This window comes from Pristiophorus japonicus, chromosome 5, assembly GCF_044704955.1.
Source record: "Pristiophorus japonicus isolate sPriJap1 chromosome 5, sPriJap1.hap1, whole genome shotgun sequence".
NCBI classification, from domain to species: domain Eukaryota; kingdom Metazoa; phylum Chordata; class Chondrichthyes; family Pristiophoridae; genus Pristiophorus; species Pristiophorus japonicus.
The window spans coordinates 106962377-106976695 of record NC_091981.1 but is presented as its reverse complement, the minus strand read 5'-3'; the positions used below and the strand labels follow the sequence as shown (position 1 = coordinate 106976695).

The window sequence follows — 14319 nt, the reverse complement described above, 5'->3', positions numbered from 1 at the left end:
CTCTCACCCCCATGCTCTTGGTCTGGAAGGTGGGATTGGAAGATGTTCTCCTCTTCAGGCTTGTCCTCGTCTGAATAATCTTCTGCATCGTCAGGGTTGACCAAATTCTGCAAAATATAACAGAACAGACAAATGGTTAACAGCAGAGGAGGGGGCAGGGTGGGTGGCATGAGTAGGCTCACACAGTGCAGGCAGCAGGCTGATTTGAAGGACCACGATGAATGATAGCACATTGCATCAACCGAAGCGTAGCTGACTCCCCATGAACCGAAGCATGGCTAGCCCGCGCAGTACTTAACATTTAGCAAAGCCAGACTGGAATTTGCAGGACTTACCCTCTCCCTCGCGTGCGGGCCCAGCTTGTGCAGTGGTGATTGCAGATATGCCGGGCCTTCTCCTGTTCGAGTTCTTTCCCTTTTGTTATGTGCCATTTTCCTCTGCAAAGATGAAAATACAACTTTTTAGAGAGGGTGTATTTCTGCTGGGTGGGACATATACAGCTGGTCATATTTACATTACAATTCCAGTTGCATTGAATAAATGAAAATATTACTTACACTAACTACTTGACCAAGACCCTAACACTTTTTTTTGCACTGGCCTCCAGATCTCGTGGTGATCACCATTGCAGAGAAATCTTCTGCAACTTCTGCGTTTCTTCTTTTCTTTGGGTGGAACTTTTATGTGACCTCTGCTGGTGTCCAGCTCCTGCCTTCTGGCCTCAATCACAATAACTAGTGCCTCCACTTCATCCTGTAAGAAATTCTAAGTCCTGCTGCCGCATTGTATCTTGTATTGCAGTTCCAATTTTTCCAATGATAATTACAGTTCTCTCACACACAACTGACTCTTTAAAATGGCCGATTGCAGACCGGGAGCTGTACTGCACATGCACGCCCTTAGGAATCACGTCAAAAACATATTTTTCTCATGCATGCACAGAAGGGGTGGTGGCATTGTTTTTTCGGCGCAGACAGCAGGCTCCACCCCCCGAGGCGACTGGACAGGCTGCGCGGTGCCAAATTTGAAAAATAGAGCGGGGAAACTTGGCGCATTTAGAGTAGTTCTGGCCTAGAAAAACGGGCGTAACTCTGGCAATACGCCAAAAAAAGGCTGTGGACACAATTGAGCCCATTATTGTAGTGGTTACCGGTAAAGGGAATCTTCCCATTTTAGTCCCAAAAAATGGCATCTTGCTGCTGTGCTCTTATTTCCTCTGGCTCTCCATGCAGTAGTAATGATTTCTCATCTTTTTATATTACTACTAACTTCTCTCCTTTTAATATTTCCCTCCATTCAAATGCTGTAACATGGAAATTGATTTTTCATGAATTCATCTTGCATCAATAATGTCTTTTGAAGTAGTGCAATTAATTACTGTGATGAATTCTCAGTACAGCGATTGATTAATGAACAATAGGATTGATCTGGACAGGGAATGAAGCACAGCGTGTTATTAATGCAATTGCATAATTACCAGTAAATGTACATCACCTTCATTAATGTTGAATTTATAAAGCATCCATTCTTTATTTTACAATTATTCCGTAAAGTTAATTACTTTATTGTATCAGACTGTCTAAATCTGATACAATCTGAAACTACAGTTTCATTTACAACTTTACAACTGTATTCATCAAAGAAATGTGAAGCTTTTTTTCCCCCCCAAGACTGAACAACTTTTCTGTCCATTTACTTTAGGATGTGGCACACACGACTATTTGTCATTGCGCTCATTTCCATTCAGCCATGTTGCATATCTGGAAAGTTTACTTTTCTCCGGAACATGTTTAAAGGTGTCAAAATTTCTACTCCATCAAAGGTAGACCCCGGGAAACCCCTCTTCCTCACTCCTTACTTGGAGTCTGGAGAAATTGAAAAAGGTGAGAATAAACTACGGTCGATATAATTGCAAACAGCAAACTGTTTAATTCCAACTCAGACTTTGCATTTAGAATTTTCCCATTCCCTTCATCTTCCAGTTAGTTTTGTTTGATTATAATTAATGATGAAACATTTCTGAATATGATTTATAGACTAATAGGTTTCTTGCAGTGAATTTCATGCTATTAATTCAACTGAGTGTTTCTGATGGCAAGCTAAAATTAGTGAAATCTGAGTGTTTTATGAATGTTGACAGAATCCAAAGATTGAATCATTTTCATGTAATTCATTGTCGGGTATTAGAAATATAGGAATTCAGAATTGGACAGGGAAACTGCAGTTCTTTTGGCCATTCCCAATTCCCCTTTGTTGTGCGTTTAACCAACAACAAATTGCATTTTAAGGTGCTTCACGGAACGTTATCAAACAAAATTTGACACCGAGCCACATAGAAAGAAAGACTTGCATTTATATAGCGCCTTTCACGACCACCAGACATTTCAAAACGCTTTACAGCCAATGAAGTACTTTTGGAGTGTAGTCACTGTTGTAATGTAGGAAACGTGGCAGCCAATTTGCACACAGCAAGCTCCCACAAACAGCGACGTGCTGATGACGACCAGATAATCTGTTTATTATTAGGTTGGGTGAGGAATAAATATTAGCTAGGACACTGCAGATAACTCCCCTGCTCTTTTTCAAAATAGTGCCATGGGATCGTACACCTGAGAGAGTAGACAGGGCCTCGATTTAATGTCTCATCTGAAAGACGGCACCTCCAACAGTGCAGCACTCCCTCAGCAATGCACTGGAGTGTCAGCCTAGATTTTTGTGCTCTGGAGTGGGACTTGTGCCCCCAACCTTCTGACTCTGAGGCGAGGGTGCTACCAACTGAGCCACTGGCTGATGACCAAAAGCTTGGCCAAAGAGGTAGGTTTTAAGAAACATCTAAAAGGAAAAAAGAGTTAGAGCGGCAGAGAGGTTTAGCGAGGGAATGTCAGAGCTAAGGGCCTCAGCAGCTAAAGGCACGGCCGCCAATGGTGGAGCGATGAAAATCGGGGATGCGCAAGAGACCAGAATTGTAGGAGCGCAGATATTTTGGGGATTGTAGGGCTGGAGGAGGTTACAGAGATAGGGAGGGGCGAGGCTATGGAAAGATTTGAAATCAAGGAGAATAATTTTGAAATCGAGGCGTCGCTTAACCAGGAGCCAATGTAGGTCAGTGAGCACAGGATGATGGATGAACGGGACTTGGTATGAGTTAGGTTACGGAAAGCAGAGTTTAGATGAGATTAAGTTTATGGAGGATGGAAGATGGGAGGCCGGCCAATGTGTTGGAGCATAAACGTCGGTATGGATTGGTTGAGTCAAATGGCCTGTTTCTGAACTGTATATCTTATGTAATCAATCCTATGTAGTCAAGTCTAGAGGTAACAAAAGCATGGATGAGGGTTTCAGCAGCAGATGAGCTGAGGAAGGAGCGGAGTTGGGTGATGTTACAGAGTTGGAAGTAGGGGGTCTTAGTGATGAACAAATAAACTCAATTTATTTGTTCTATAAGGAATGTTGAAAAATATATTTTTTTAAACTTACAGGCATGGTGTCACATGGCTGCAATACAGAGAAAATGCTCAGTTTGGACAAAGTATAGTGAACCTGATGAATTCCAATTTTTCTCCTCTTCGTGAGGATTGTGTTTGGTTTCTTAATGAAGTTAGTTGCAAGATATCTGGGGATATCTTCCTAATGCAGCCTGTTTATTTAACCCGCTGAACTTGATTAGCTAATGTTAGTTAGGATTGTTCTGGGAAATGGTTGTGCAGTGAAAGAAACAGTGCTATTTGGAAGGTGTGAGTTAATAAATAATGAGAGACACACAATTATCTGCTGATATTGCAAAAATCAATAGTCCATTGTGACTTGTGACAACTATTTTTACTTTAATATTTAAAATATATATATAGCATTTAACAGCACAGAAGGTGGCTATTCGGCCTTATTGTGTTTGTGCTGTCTGAAATAACTTAGTCCCATTCTTCTACTCTTTCCCTAATTCCTTTTCATTTTTTAATTTTCAAATATTTATCCACTTCTCTTTTTTAAAAGCTATTGTGGATTCTGCTCCCACTACTTTTTATTGCAAGGAATTCCATGTCCCAGCAACCCTCTGTCTAAAACAAATTCTCCTGACCTTTCCCTTTATTCTTTTGGCCATAATCTTAAATTTATGCCCACAAGCTACTGTTTACCAATTCATAGTTTTTTTACATTTACCTTCAAAATCCTTCATACGTTTAATCACATTGATCAGATCTTTTAAGCTTCTTTGTTCAAAATGACAAAAAGCTTGAGTTTCTCTAGTCCCTCCAAATTACTGAAGCCTTATCCTTGGTATCAAATTGAAGAATGTGACCCTAAGGCACTAATTTGAAAATCCTAAAATTCAATGTAATAAAGGTGAATTTAACTTATTCAATGGCCTTAGAGCAATGACCTTGGTCATAGGACTTTATTCAAGGCTGTTTTGCAAGTATGTATTGCTTTTTTAATTGTTTGGATTTTGGAGGGGAGGGGCGGGGGGGGAGGTGTTAGCTCTTCTGAGTTTTGTAAGTCACTTTATACTTTATTACGTAGAAATATTAACTCTCTTCACTTTTTTCAGCTAGGGAATTGAGTTTAGTGGGCCCTCTAGAAGGGCCAGTTGTGAAGAGCTATTCTGGATATTTGACAGTGAATAAGACCTGCAACAGCAACCTTTTCTTCTGGTTTTTCCCTGCACAGGTAAATATTCATAGTTGCTTGTATGAAACCAAAAATCTTTCTCACAATACTCCAGAAAGAGTGCAACAATAGTTGAGTGTAGATTCTTTGGACTTATTTGGGTTCATATTACAAAACTTTGTAAAAATTCTAAATTCAGAAGGTTGGGGGAAAGGAAACTTGCTATGTTAACATTTAATCATTGGTAGCACTTGATGTATTCAAGTCTAAATCCTTAAGAATTCTTACACAGTACCCATGAGTACAGCTATAGTGGAATGTTTAATTGGGAGGGTTGGAATTAAGGGAAATAATACCTTTGCCTGCGTACTCTATGTTGCAGAATTTATTATTTGCAGCTAAAGGCAGAAAAATATATCAGCAATAAAGTTCGGAACAGGACTATTTCTTTTGCACAATGTTTTTTTTTGTTAAATCATTCCAATTTTGCTCCATTTTAGTTCTTTCTCTCCTTAAGATCCTTCCTCTGCTGGTATATGGCCCCACATTGGCTGCAGCCCTTGAAGAACCTGGGCAAGGTATACCTAGGCTGTGAATGTCCATGGACTTAGAAGCTTTTGGACCAACCGCAATCTAGATAGTGATCAGAGATGGGAACTCTTTCTGATTTCACCTCCTCCCTAGCCCAGGGTCACTGTCAACAATTGTAGCATCCTAAGAGATCAACTAACTCAGAAATCAAACGTTTGTATGAAAATGGGTGCATTCAGCAACTTTTAAACTTGTTAACCAATTGACATCTGGTGATTAACGCATATGGTATGCACTAATATTAGCCCTGATTTTAACCTAACCTGTACAGCGGGAATGGGTCGGGTTTGTTTGATGCTCGATTTACGCTCAACCTGATTTTACATTCTGTTGACTTCATTGGCATGTAAATTCGAATGGAGTGTAAATCATGCGACCTTCATGAACCTACCCTTTTCTCATTGGGTGAGTTAGGTTCAAATTGAGGCTATAGTATTTATTTTTCTTCTTGGAATCTTGAATGAATCTTTGTAAAACAATACTGGAAATTTATATATTTTTGACAGCCAAATAATTTCACATTTTGGAAAAGCTGTAACTACAAATAGATGACATTTGAATTGTTTTAAATACTAATCCAAAGGGATCTCAGATCTAGACTAGCTACATATATTTAATGTTCACAACCAGTGGTCTGGCTACATAATACACAAGTGACTTTGTAACATGTCAGTGTTGACAGAACATAGACCTGGTGCTTTTCCTAGGGTGTGCTGGTATCTTCACCCAAAATCGGCCAAACCAGTGCAAAAGATTGCAGAATTTCAAGCGCAGTTTACATCTAATGCAAATAGAGTTTCTGCAATCTTTTGCACTAGTTTAAAACCTATGGGGCCCAAGTTTCCACATGATTTGCGCCTGATTTTTAGGAGCAACTGGTGGAGAACGGACTATCTTAGAAATCGCAATTCTCCACATTTTTTTTTCTGCAGTTCTAGTCAGTTAGAACAGTTTCACTTTGGAACAGAATTTGTTCTTCAAAAGGGGGCGTGTCCGGCCACTGACGCCTGATTTCAAAGTTTCCACAGTGAAAACATACTCCAAACTAACTTAGAATGGAGTAAGTGAAGATTTTTGTAGAACTGAAAAAACCTTGTCTACACATTAAAAAATCAGGCGCAGATTACAAATTAGGCGTCCAGAACGAGGTGGGGGGGGGGGAAGGGAAGTCATTAAATTCTACAATAAATCCTTATTTATACTTATACAAATATTATACAAATAAATCCAACCTGAATAAACATTTATAAGCAAAGAAAAGATTAAATAAACCATCTTCCTACCTGTGTGAAAGTGCTTCAGTCAGCTCAGCGGTGTGGCGTCGTTCCCGCGAACGGGAGGGAGGGAGGAGGTAGCTGTTCCCGACGGCGGGCGGGGGGGAAGGAGGCAGTGAAAAGGCTGCAGGAAGCCTCAGAAGTTGAGCAGCCATTCCCGACGGCAGGGGGGGGGAGAGGACGTCGGGAAACGGCTGCCTCAACTTCTGAGGCTTCCTGCAGCCTTCTCACTGCTGCAAGAAGCCTCAGTGCTGATCATAGAAGGGCAATGTGCTTTTATTAAAAAATTTTCAAAAATTAAACAGCTACAAAGAACTACAAAAATGTGCCAATGTTTCCTTCACACTGCGTGTGCACGAACGCTCCAACGCGCACGCGCAGGGTTGCCGGCACGCAAAAAACTAATTTAAATGGTACCCGCCCTCTCCCACTTACAAAATCGGCGCGAATGGTAGGCTCCGCCCCCCTTGGCACCGCGCAAAGCAGACATGGAGCGTTTTTTTTCAGGCGCCGTTTTTGGCGTGAGAAACGGGCGCCCAGCTCGAAGGGGCGCCTGTTTTGTAGCGTGTGGAAACTTGGGGCCATCGTGTTGGAAGCCGGCCCCACCCACAAAACTGGCCACCCCCCAGATTAATTACCACGACGAGTTTCTGCAAATTGCGGCGATTGCAGGCCTTCGAAGAGGCTCTTAAAAATAAGCTTTTTTTATTAGCAAGGGCACTAATAGCCATGTTTTAAAAGCTTTTAAATCTTTTTTTTAATTTACTAAGAAACTGACTACTGTACACAAATGAAACTAGTAAATGGTTTTGTATAGTTTTTTAAAGTAATTTTCAATGATTTAAAATCAGGTTACTCACAGGTGGTGGACTAAACACTCTGATTAAAAATGCTTATTTTTTTGTGATAAACCCATTTTCAGTTGTATTAATAAAACTGCAGCAGGTTACCACTCTTAAATATATCAAGGAATATTTTTAATGCAAACATTAAAAAAAAATCACATTCTAAACGCTGCCCAATTGTGCTGGTTCATGGCAGAATTTGCTTTTGGCGATGTGAAAATGAGTTTGAGTGGTAACTTGAGCAAAGAAAAGCACAATTTTGAGCGCAATTTGTGCCCGGATCACTGATTGCACCCAAAACGAAAACTCCTGGCCAAAATCTCTAACCAGAAAAATATACCCATACAATGTATAATTGTAGTATTCTGTCCTGTTCCTTCTGTCCCAAGTACCTTTTCAAAGTTGTTCTTTGGATGTATCTTTGAAAATGACTTTTTTTTTTACTTTGTTGAAAATAGGAACCCTCGTGCTCCTCACTTGCATACTTACACATACACTCACTCACACACACACACACACACACACATACACACAGGTATGCAGCTTTGTGTGTTTATTAAAAATAGAAATTTAAAATTTTTCATTCTTTTTTGAAAGAAAGAAGAAACTTGCATTTATAACGTGCTTTGCATCTAATGAATTACTTCTGAAGTGTCACCTTGGTTGTTATGGAGACAAATGTGGCAGCCAATTAGCACGAGCAAAGTGGAGTTGTGTTTATTCTGAATTGGAGATGTATATAGTGATGAGTGGTAGTTGAAATACAGGGGTGAACTTTAACCCCCAGTTGGGGTCGGGTCAGATGTTAAAATTTTAAAAATCTCAAACCTGACCCCAACCCGCCCACTTCTGAGTTTAATGGAGGTGGGACAAGGCGTGTGCAGCCAACCTGCTCCCAGGAGGCGGATTGGCAATTGAAGTATTTTAATGAGGCGGCCAGTCTATGATTTAACCGACTTTGTGAGGAAGCCAACAGAAGCGCGTTAGTGTTAACAGTGGCTGGCCAGTTTTCCCAGACCTCGGGGAAAGCCGACAGCTTAAAGGATGGGAGGACAGCTTCGTGGAGAAGTTAAGTGTCTTTTTAGCAATATTTGTGGGCCCAGAAAGCAGGAGCAATGTTCCCATTAATTTTTATTTAGGTGTGTGGCTCCTTTAAAGGGCTGCGCGGCCAGTTCAAATACCGGGCATGTGTGGTTTTAGCCATTGAAGAGCTGACTTCGTGGGAGGTCCACAGAGCTGCGTGGCCTCGCAGCTTAAAGGGAACATTGAGTAGGAGTGCTGCCACCCCCCCCCCTCCCCAACAGTCTCCCATCTCCGCATATAAAGGCCCCCAGAATCGGGGTTCTGACCCCCCCCCCCCTCCGGCAGGGTGGGGAGGGGGATACTCCCACCCCGGGATCCCAGTAAAATCTGCAGTCTCACTACCTGCTCCTGTGGCCTGCTCTGGAGTCCTTTCCTCTCGCCTGGAAGCCAAGCCTGTCAATTAGGCTGACTTCCGGACGGGGTACCTGTCAAGGAGAAAAGTCGCATGGTGTGGGGTTAAAATTCCCGTCCGAAACGCCATCCCCCTGCCAACGCAACACGCCCCTCTCAATATCGGGTGCAAGGGTGTTAAAGATTCATGCATTGGTCACCTGAGTTCATCTCTGCATCTAAAATTGAACCTGGTTATCTCATGTATTACACAATACATGAAGCTTTGACCTTTAAGCATAGAGTGGGCATATATTTTAAGGAATACGAGAATACCAGCACTAGAAAAGCAAAATTAATTTCCTTAGTTTTGCTAAATTCACCTCCAGAGGGCAGTAGTAGATCAACTACACACATTGTTCACAGGCGTGCTCCCCAGAGTTTTTTCATAGTGATTTGCTTCCCAGGCATTTCACACTACAAACAATGGCCTTGCAGCTTAGACCTCATCTGCTTTTTTTTCTGTCTATTTATATCTGTCGATGTAATACGTTAAGAGCCTTTCATCTAACTTGCATTGCCTGTTTGCCACAAGTATTCAGCCACCACTCAGTGCTCGCTGACATGCATTGGCTCTCGGACCATCAATGTAATACATTTAAATTTTCATCTTCTTGTTCAAAACCCTCCATAGCCTCACGTCTCCCTTTTTCTGTGACCTCCTCCAGCACGTACAACCCTCCGAGAGCCTTGCATTCCTCCAACTATGATCTCTTATGCGCCTGCACTCCCTTCGAGGAAGTGATGATCGAACTATACAGTACTCGGTCAGAACATGTCTTGAATACTGCATCCAGTTCTGGTCGCCAAGAAACAAGGAATGCGTTCAAGTGTTGGAGGCTTGGAGGCAGTGCAGAGCTACAAGATTGATCCCTCATATTGGTTATGAGGAAAGACTGGAGAAACATGGGGGGAAAATTCGGCACCACCGGAGGGCTCTAACGTGGTGGGACGTGTAGCACTGCCACGTAGACAGGGCCCTCCCCTTCATTAAAGGGGCGAGCCAAGCTGCCGACTCTGCTGGGCCTTACCTGGACTACCAGGGAGCGGGGTGCCATGGCACTAGCCCGGCACTCGAGCAGAGTTCCAGGCTACAAGATCGCAGCACGGACTCAAACATGCAGCAGGACGATTTTTTTTGAAGGTGCCACCTCCCCTTTAAAATTCGCCCCGCGAACAGTCTACAGCCTGGTACGCGCCACCTGAAGCTGTCGCTGGCATTGCACGGCGCAGCTTCAGGGGTACTCCTAAACTTTTGCTCTGGGGCAAAAATGGATTGCTGTGCACGGTGATGACGTTGTTATCGCCAGCGCAGCGGAGCACTACCGGTTACTTTCTGCCCAGGCACGGCGCCACTACTGACTCCCGTAGGATAAGGGATAACCCCTTATCCCCATATCAGTAATTATCCTGTGATCGTGTGAACGTCTGGGTATTACTTTTAATTGCATTTATCATCATATCAGTCCCCCCAATGTTAAATAGCACGACTGTTACTCTAAGGTCTATAAGAACATAGGAAATAGGAGCAAGAGTAAGCCATACGGCCCCTTAAGCCTGCTCCGTCATTCAATAATATCACGGCTGATCCGATCATGGACTCGGGTCGACTTCCCTGCCCGCTCCCCATAACCCCTTATCCCCTTATCATTTAAGAAACTGTCTCTTTCTGTCTTAAATTTATTCAATGTCCCAGCTTTCACAACTCTCTGAGGCAGCAAATTCCACATCTTTACAACCCTCTGAGAGAAGAAATGTCTCCTCATCTCAGTTTTAAATGGGCGGCCCCTTATTCTAAGATCATGCCCTCTAGTTCTAGTCTCCCCTATCAGTGGATACATCCTCTCTGCATCCACCTTGTCAAGCCCCCTCATAATCTTATACGTTTCGATAAGATCACCTCTCATTCTTCTGAATTCCAATGAGTAGAGGCCCAACCTACTCAACCTTTCCTCATAAGTCAACCCCCTCATCTCCGGACTCAACCTAGTGAACCTTCTCTGAACTGCCTCCAAAGCAAGTATATCCTTTTGTAAATATGGAAACCAAAACTGCAAACAGTATTCCAGGTGTGGCCTCACCAATACCCTGTAAACTGTAACAAGACTTCCCTGCTTTTATACTCCATCCCCTTTGCCATAAAGACCAAGATTCCATTTGCCTTCCTGATCACTTGCTGTACCTGCATACTAACATTTTGTGTTTCATGCACAAATATCCCCAGGTCCCGCTGTACTGCAGCACTTTGTAGTCTTTCTCCATTTAAATAATAACGTGCTCTTTGATTTTTTTTCTGCCAAAGTGCATGACGTCACACTTTTCAACATTATGCTCCATCTGCCAAATTTTTGCCCACTCACTTAGTCTGTCTATGTCCATTTGCAGATTTTTTGTGTCCTCCTCACACATTGCTTTTCCTCCCATCTTTGTATCGTCAGCAAACTTGGCTACGTTGCACTCGGTCCCTTCATTCAAGTTGTTAATATAGATTGTAAATAGTTGGGGTCCCAGCGGCACCCCACTAGCTACTGATTGCCAACCAGAGAATGAACCACTTATCCCGATTCTCTGTTTTCTGTTAGTTAGCCAATCCTCTATCCATGCTAATATATTACCCCCAAACCCGTGAACTTTAATCTTGTGCAGTAACCTTTTATGTGGCACCCTGTCAAATGCCTTCTTTTGTTCTCGGAGTTGCAGGTAAGTTTATACAGTTCCCCTTTCCTTTTAATACTTTCAATTGCACAGAGCCAAGTGGAATTGCAGAGAGGGGCTGAAAAAGGCATTCCCAGAGGAATGGAGAGGAGGAGACAAAGGAAGCAATAGAGGAGTAGAGAACCGATCTGAAATCTAATACAGGCAGCCACAGCAAAATGGAGAGCTAGCAGGGCTGATGTGGCTGGAAGTAAACGGAAGTCACGGAGCTGAGTGCAAATAAATGTGGGGGAAAGAAGAGAGGATGGGCACTGGATAGAAATGAGGTGGAATGGATATGGAGAAAACAAAGGCTGTCGAAGTGGTCAGAAAGACCCGAGGAGCAGAATGAGATCGGGGAGAAAGGCAGCTACAGAGTAGTGTGGGGAAGCCAACAGAAGCAGCCACATAAAAGAGAAATAGTGAGGCTAAAACTGCGAGAGTCAGTCACAGAAAGAGCTCGAGATATCTCGATTACAAATAAAAATAGAAAATGCTGGAAACATTCAGCAAATCAGGCAACATCTGTGGAGAGAGAAACAGAGTTAATGTTTCAGGTCAATGACCTTTTGTCAGAACTGGAAAAAGTTAGCGATACAACAGACTTTAAGTAAGTGCAGGGGCAGGGAAGGGGGAAGTGGGGAGGAAGGAAAGAACAAAGGGGAAGGTCTGTGATAGGATGAAAGGTGGGAAAGATTTAAATGACAAAAGGGATGATGGTGCGAAGCAAAAGGAGACAGTAGTAAAGAAACAAAAGCTGAGTCTAGAAGAGGTGTACTTGTGAATAGCAGAATCATCAACAGCTGCCATCTGAAAAAATAGGGGCACAGAGGTGATGGTCTGAAATTGTTGAACTCGATGTTGAGTCCAGAAGGTTGTAAAGTGTCTAATTGAAAGATGAGGTGTTGATCCTCGAGCTTATGTTAAGCTTCGTTGGAACAGTGTAAGAGGCTGAGGACGGAGAGGTCTGAATGGGAGTGCAGTGGAGAATTAAAGTGACAGGCAACCGGAAGCTCGGGGGTCACGCTTGCAGACTGAACCGAGGTGTTCCGCAAAGTGGTCACCCCTGTGTTTGGTGTCTCCAATGTAGAGGAGACCGCATTGTGCCCAGCGAACACAATATACTAAATTGCAAGAAGTACAAGTGAATCGCTATTTCACCTGGAAGGAGAGTTTGGGGCCCTGAACGGTGGGAAGGGAGGAGTTAAAAGGTCCTGCGCAGGAGATGCAACATCTGCCCTTACATGGGAAGGTGCCGTGGGAAGGGGGGGGGCTATTGGGGGTGATTGAGGAGTAAGCTAGGGTGTCACGGAGGGAGCGATCCCTTCGGAATGCTGGGAGGGATGGGGAAGATGTGTTTGGTGGTGGGATCACGATGGAGGTGGCAGAAATGGCAGGGTATGATCCGTTGAATGTGGAGGCTGGTGGGGTGAAAGATAGGACCAGGGGAACCCTATTGTGGTTCTGGGAGGGAGGGGAAAAGTTGAGAGCAGAAGTGTGGGAAATGGAACGGACAGGATCAAGGGCCATGTCAACCAAGGTAGAGGGGAATCCTTGGATCAGCAAAAAGGAAGACATGTCGGAAGCATGTGGAAGGTGGCGTCGTCAGAACAAATGCGACGGAGATGGAGAGACTGAGAGAATGGAATAGAGTCCTTATAGAAAGTGGGGTGAGAGGAAGTGTAGTCCAGGTAGCTGTGGCAGTCAGTGGGTTTATAGTGCATGTTTGTCGATAGCCTATCCCCAGAAATGGAGACAGAGAAGTCGAGGGAGGGAAGGGAAGGGAAGAGTTGGAGATGGACCATGTGTAGGTGAGGGAAGGGTGGAAATTGATAGCAAAGTGAATGAAATTTTCCAGTTCAGGGTGAGAGCAGGAAACTGCACCAATACAGTCATCAATGTACCAGAAAAAGAGGTGAAAGAGGGGACCCGAGTAGGACTGGAACAAAGAATGTTTCAAATATCCCACGAAAAGACAGGTATAGCTAGGACCCATGCAGGTTCCATATTTGGAGGAAGTGCGTGGAGTCAAAGGAGAAGTTGTTCAATGTGAGAACATGTTTAGCCAGGCGGAGGGGTGGTGGTGGATGGGGACTGGTTGGGCCTCTGTTCAAGGAAGAGCACCCTCAGAGCATCCTGGTGGGGAATGGGACTTCCCTGTAGGTATAGGTCGCAAATAAGATTGGTTGAATTACAGAATAATATCAAGGAGTAAGAAAATGATTTATTAAAACATAAAAAGAAAACCAGATGCTTGCAGTAGTTGTTAGCTACTGTTTAAAATCATGATATTGAATTGAGATGGACAGAAAATTCTGGAGGAAGCTGGGAGAGACGGAAATCCCATTTCAGTAAACCTCAGACAGGTGGCACTGTGGAGCATAGCATCACAGCACCATGTACCTTGCAGGAGCAAGTGTTGGGAGAAACTGAGAGTAAATACAGCACAAGTATATGGGAAATTTAAGCCTCACTAGATTTAAACTAGGTGTGACACCTAGTCATGACGGAAATAACATGATGTGATCTTCCTGTAGTTATAGGAATTGAATGCTATATGTAAAACTTTTAATATATTTCCAGTGAATTCCCAGTGGAATTGCTCAAGGTGAATCAGAGCATATGGCATCTGTGTCAACTCCCTCGGTTGTATTTGTATCATTTTCCTCTTTTGCTTTGTGTTTGTCATGTCTTCTCGCCTCTGTATTTCTCTCCTCTTTCTGCTTCTCTCTTTGCTCTTCTGCTTCCTTTTCCTTTTCTTCTGTCCTAGTTCTAGGGAGGTGGTGGGTGGTTTGGCAGAGAAGAGCAGGGGAGTTCTCCCTGGTGTATTGGGCAAC

At 43.3% G+C, this 14319-nt stretch overlaps 1 protein-coding gene across 2 annotated transcripts in view; it reads left to right on the top strand.

Moving 5' to 3' along the window:
* cpvl (carboxypeptidase vitellogenic like) overlaps positions 1-14319 on the top strand; it is a 127187-nt gene that overhangs the window by 13339 nt on the left and 99529 nt on the right. For both annotated transcript variants that reach the window (XM_070880836.1, XM_070880835.1), the window contains exons 2-3: positions 1702-1883; positions 4547-4665. In XM_070880836.1, coding sequence (XP_070736937.1) covers positions 1703-1883; positions 4547-4665 — 300 coding nt within the window. In that variant the 5' untranslated portion in view covers position 1702. The remainder of the gene's footprint in view (positions 1-1701; positions 1884-4546; positions 4666-14319) is intronic.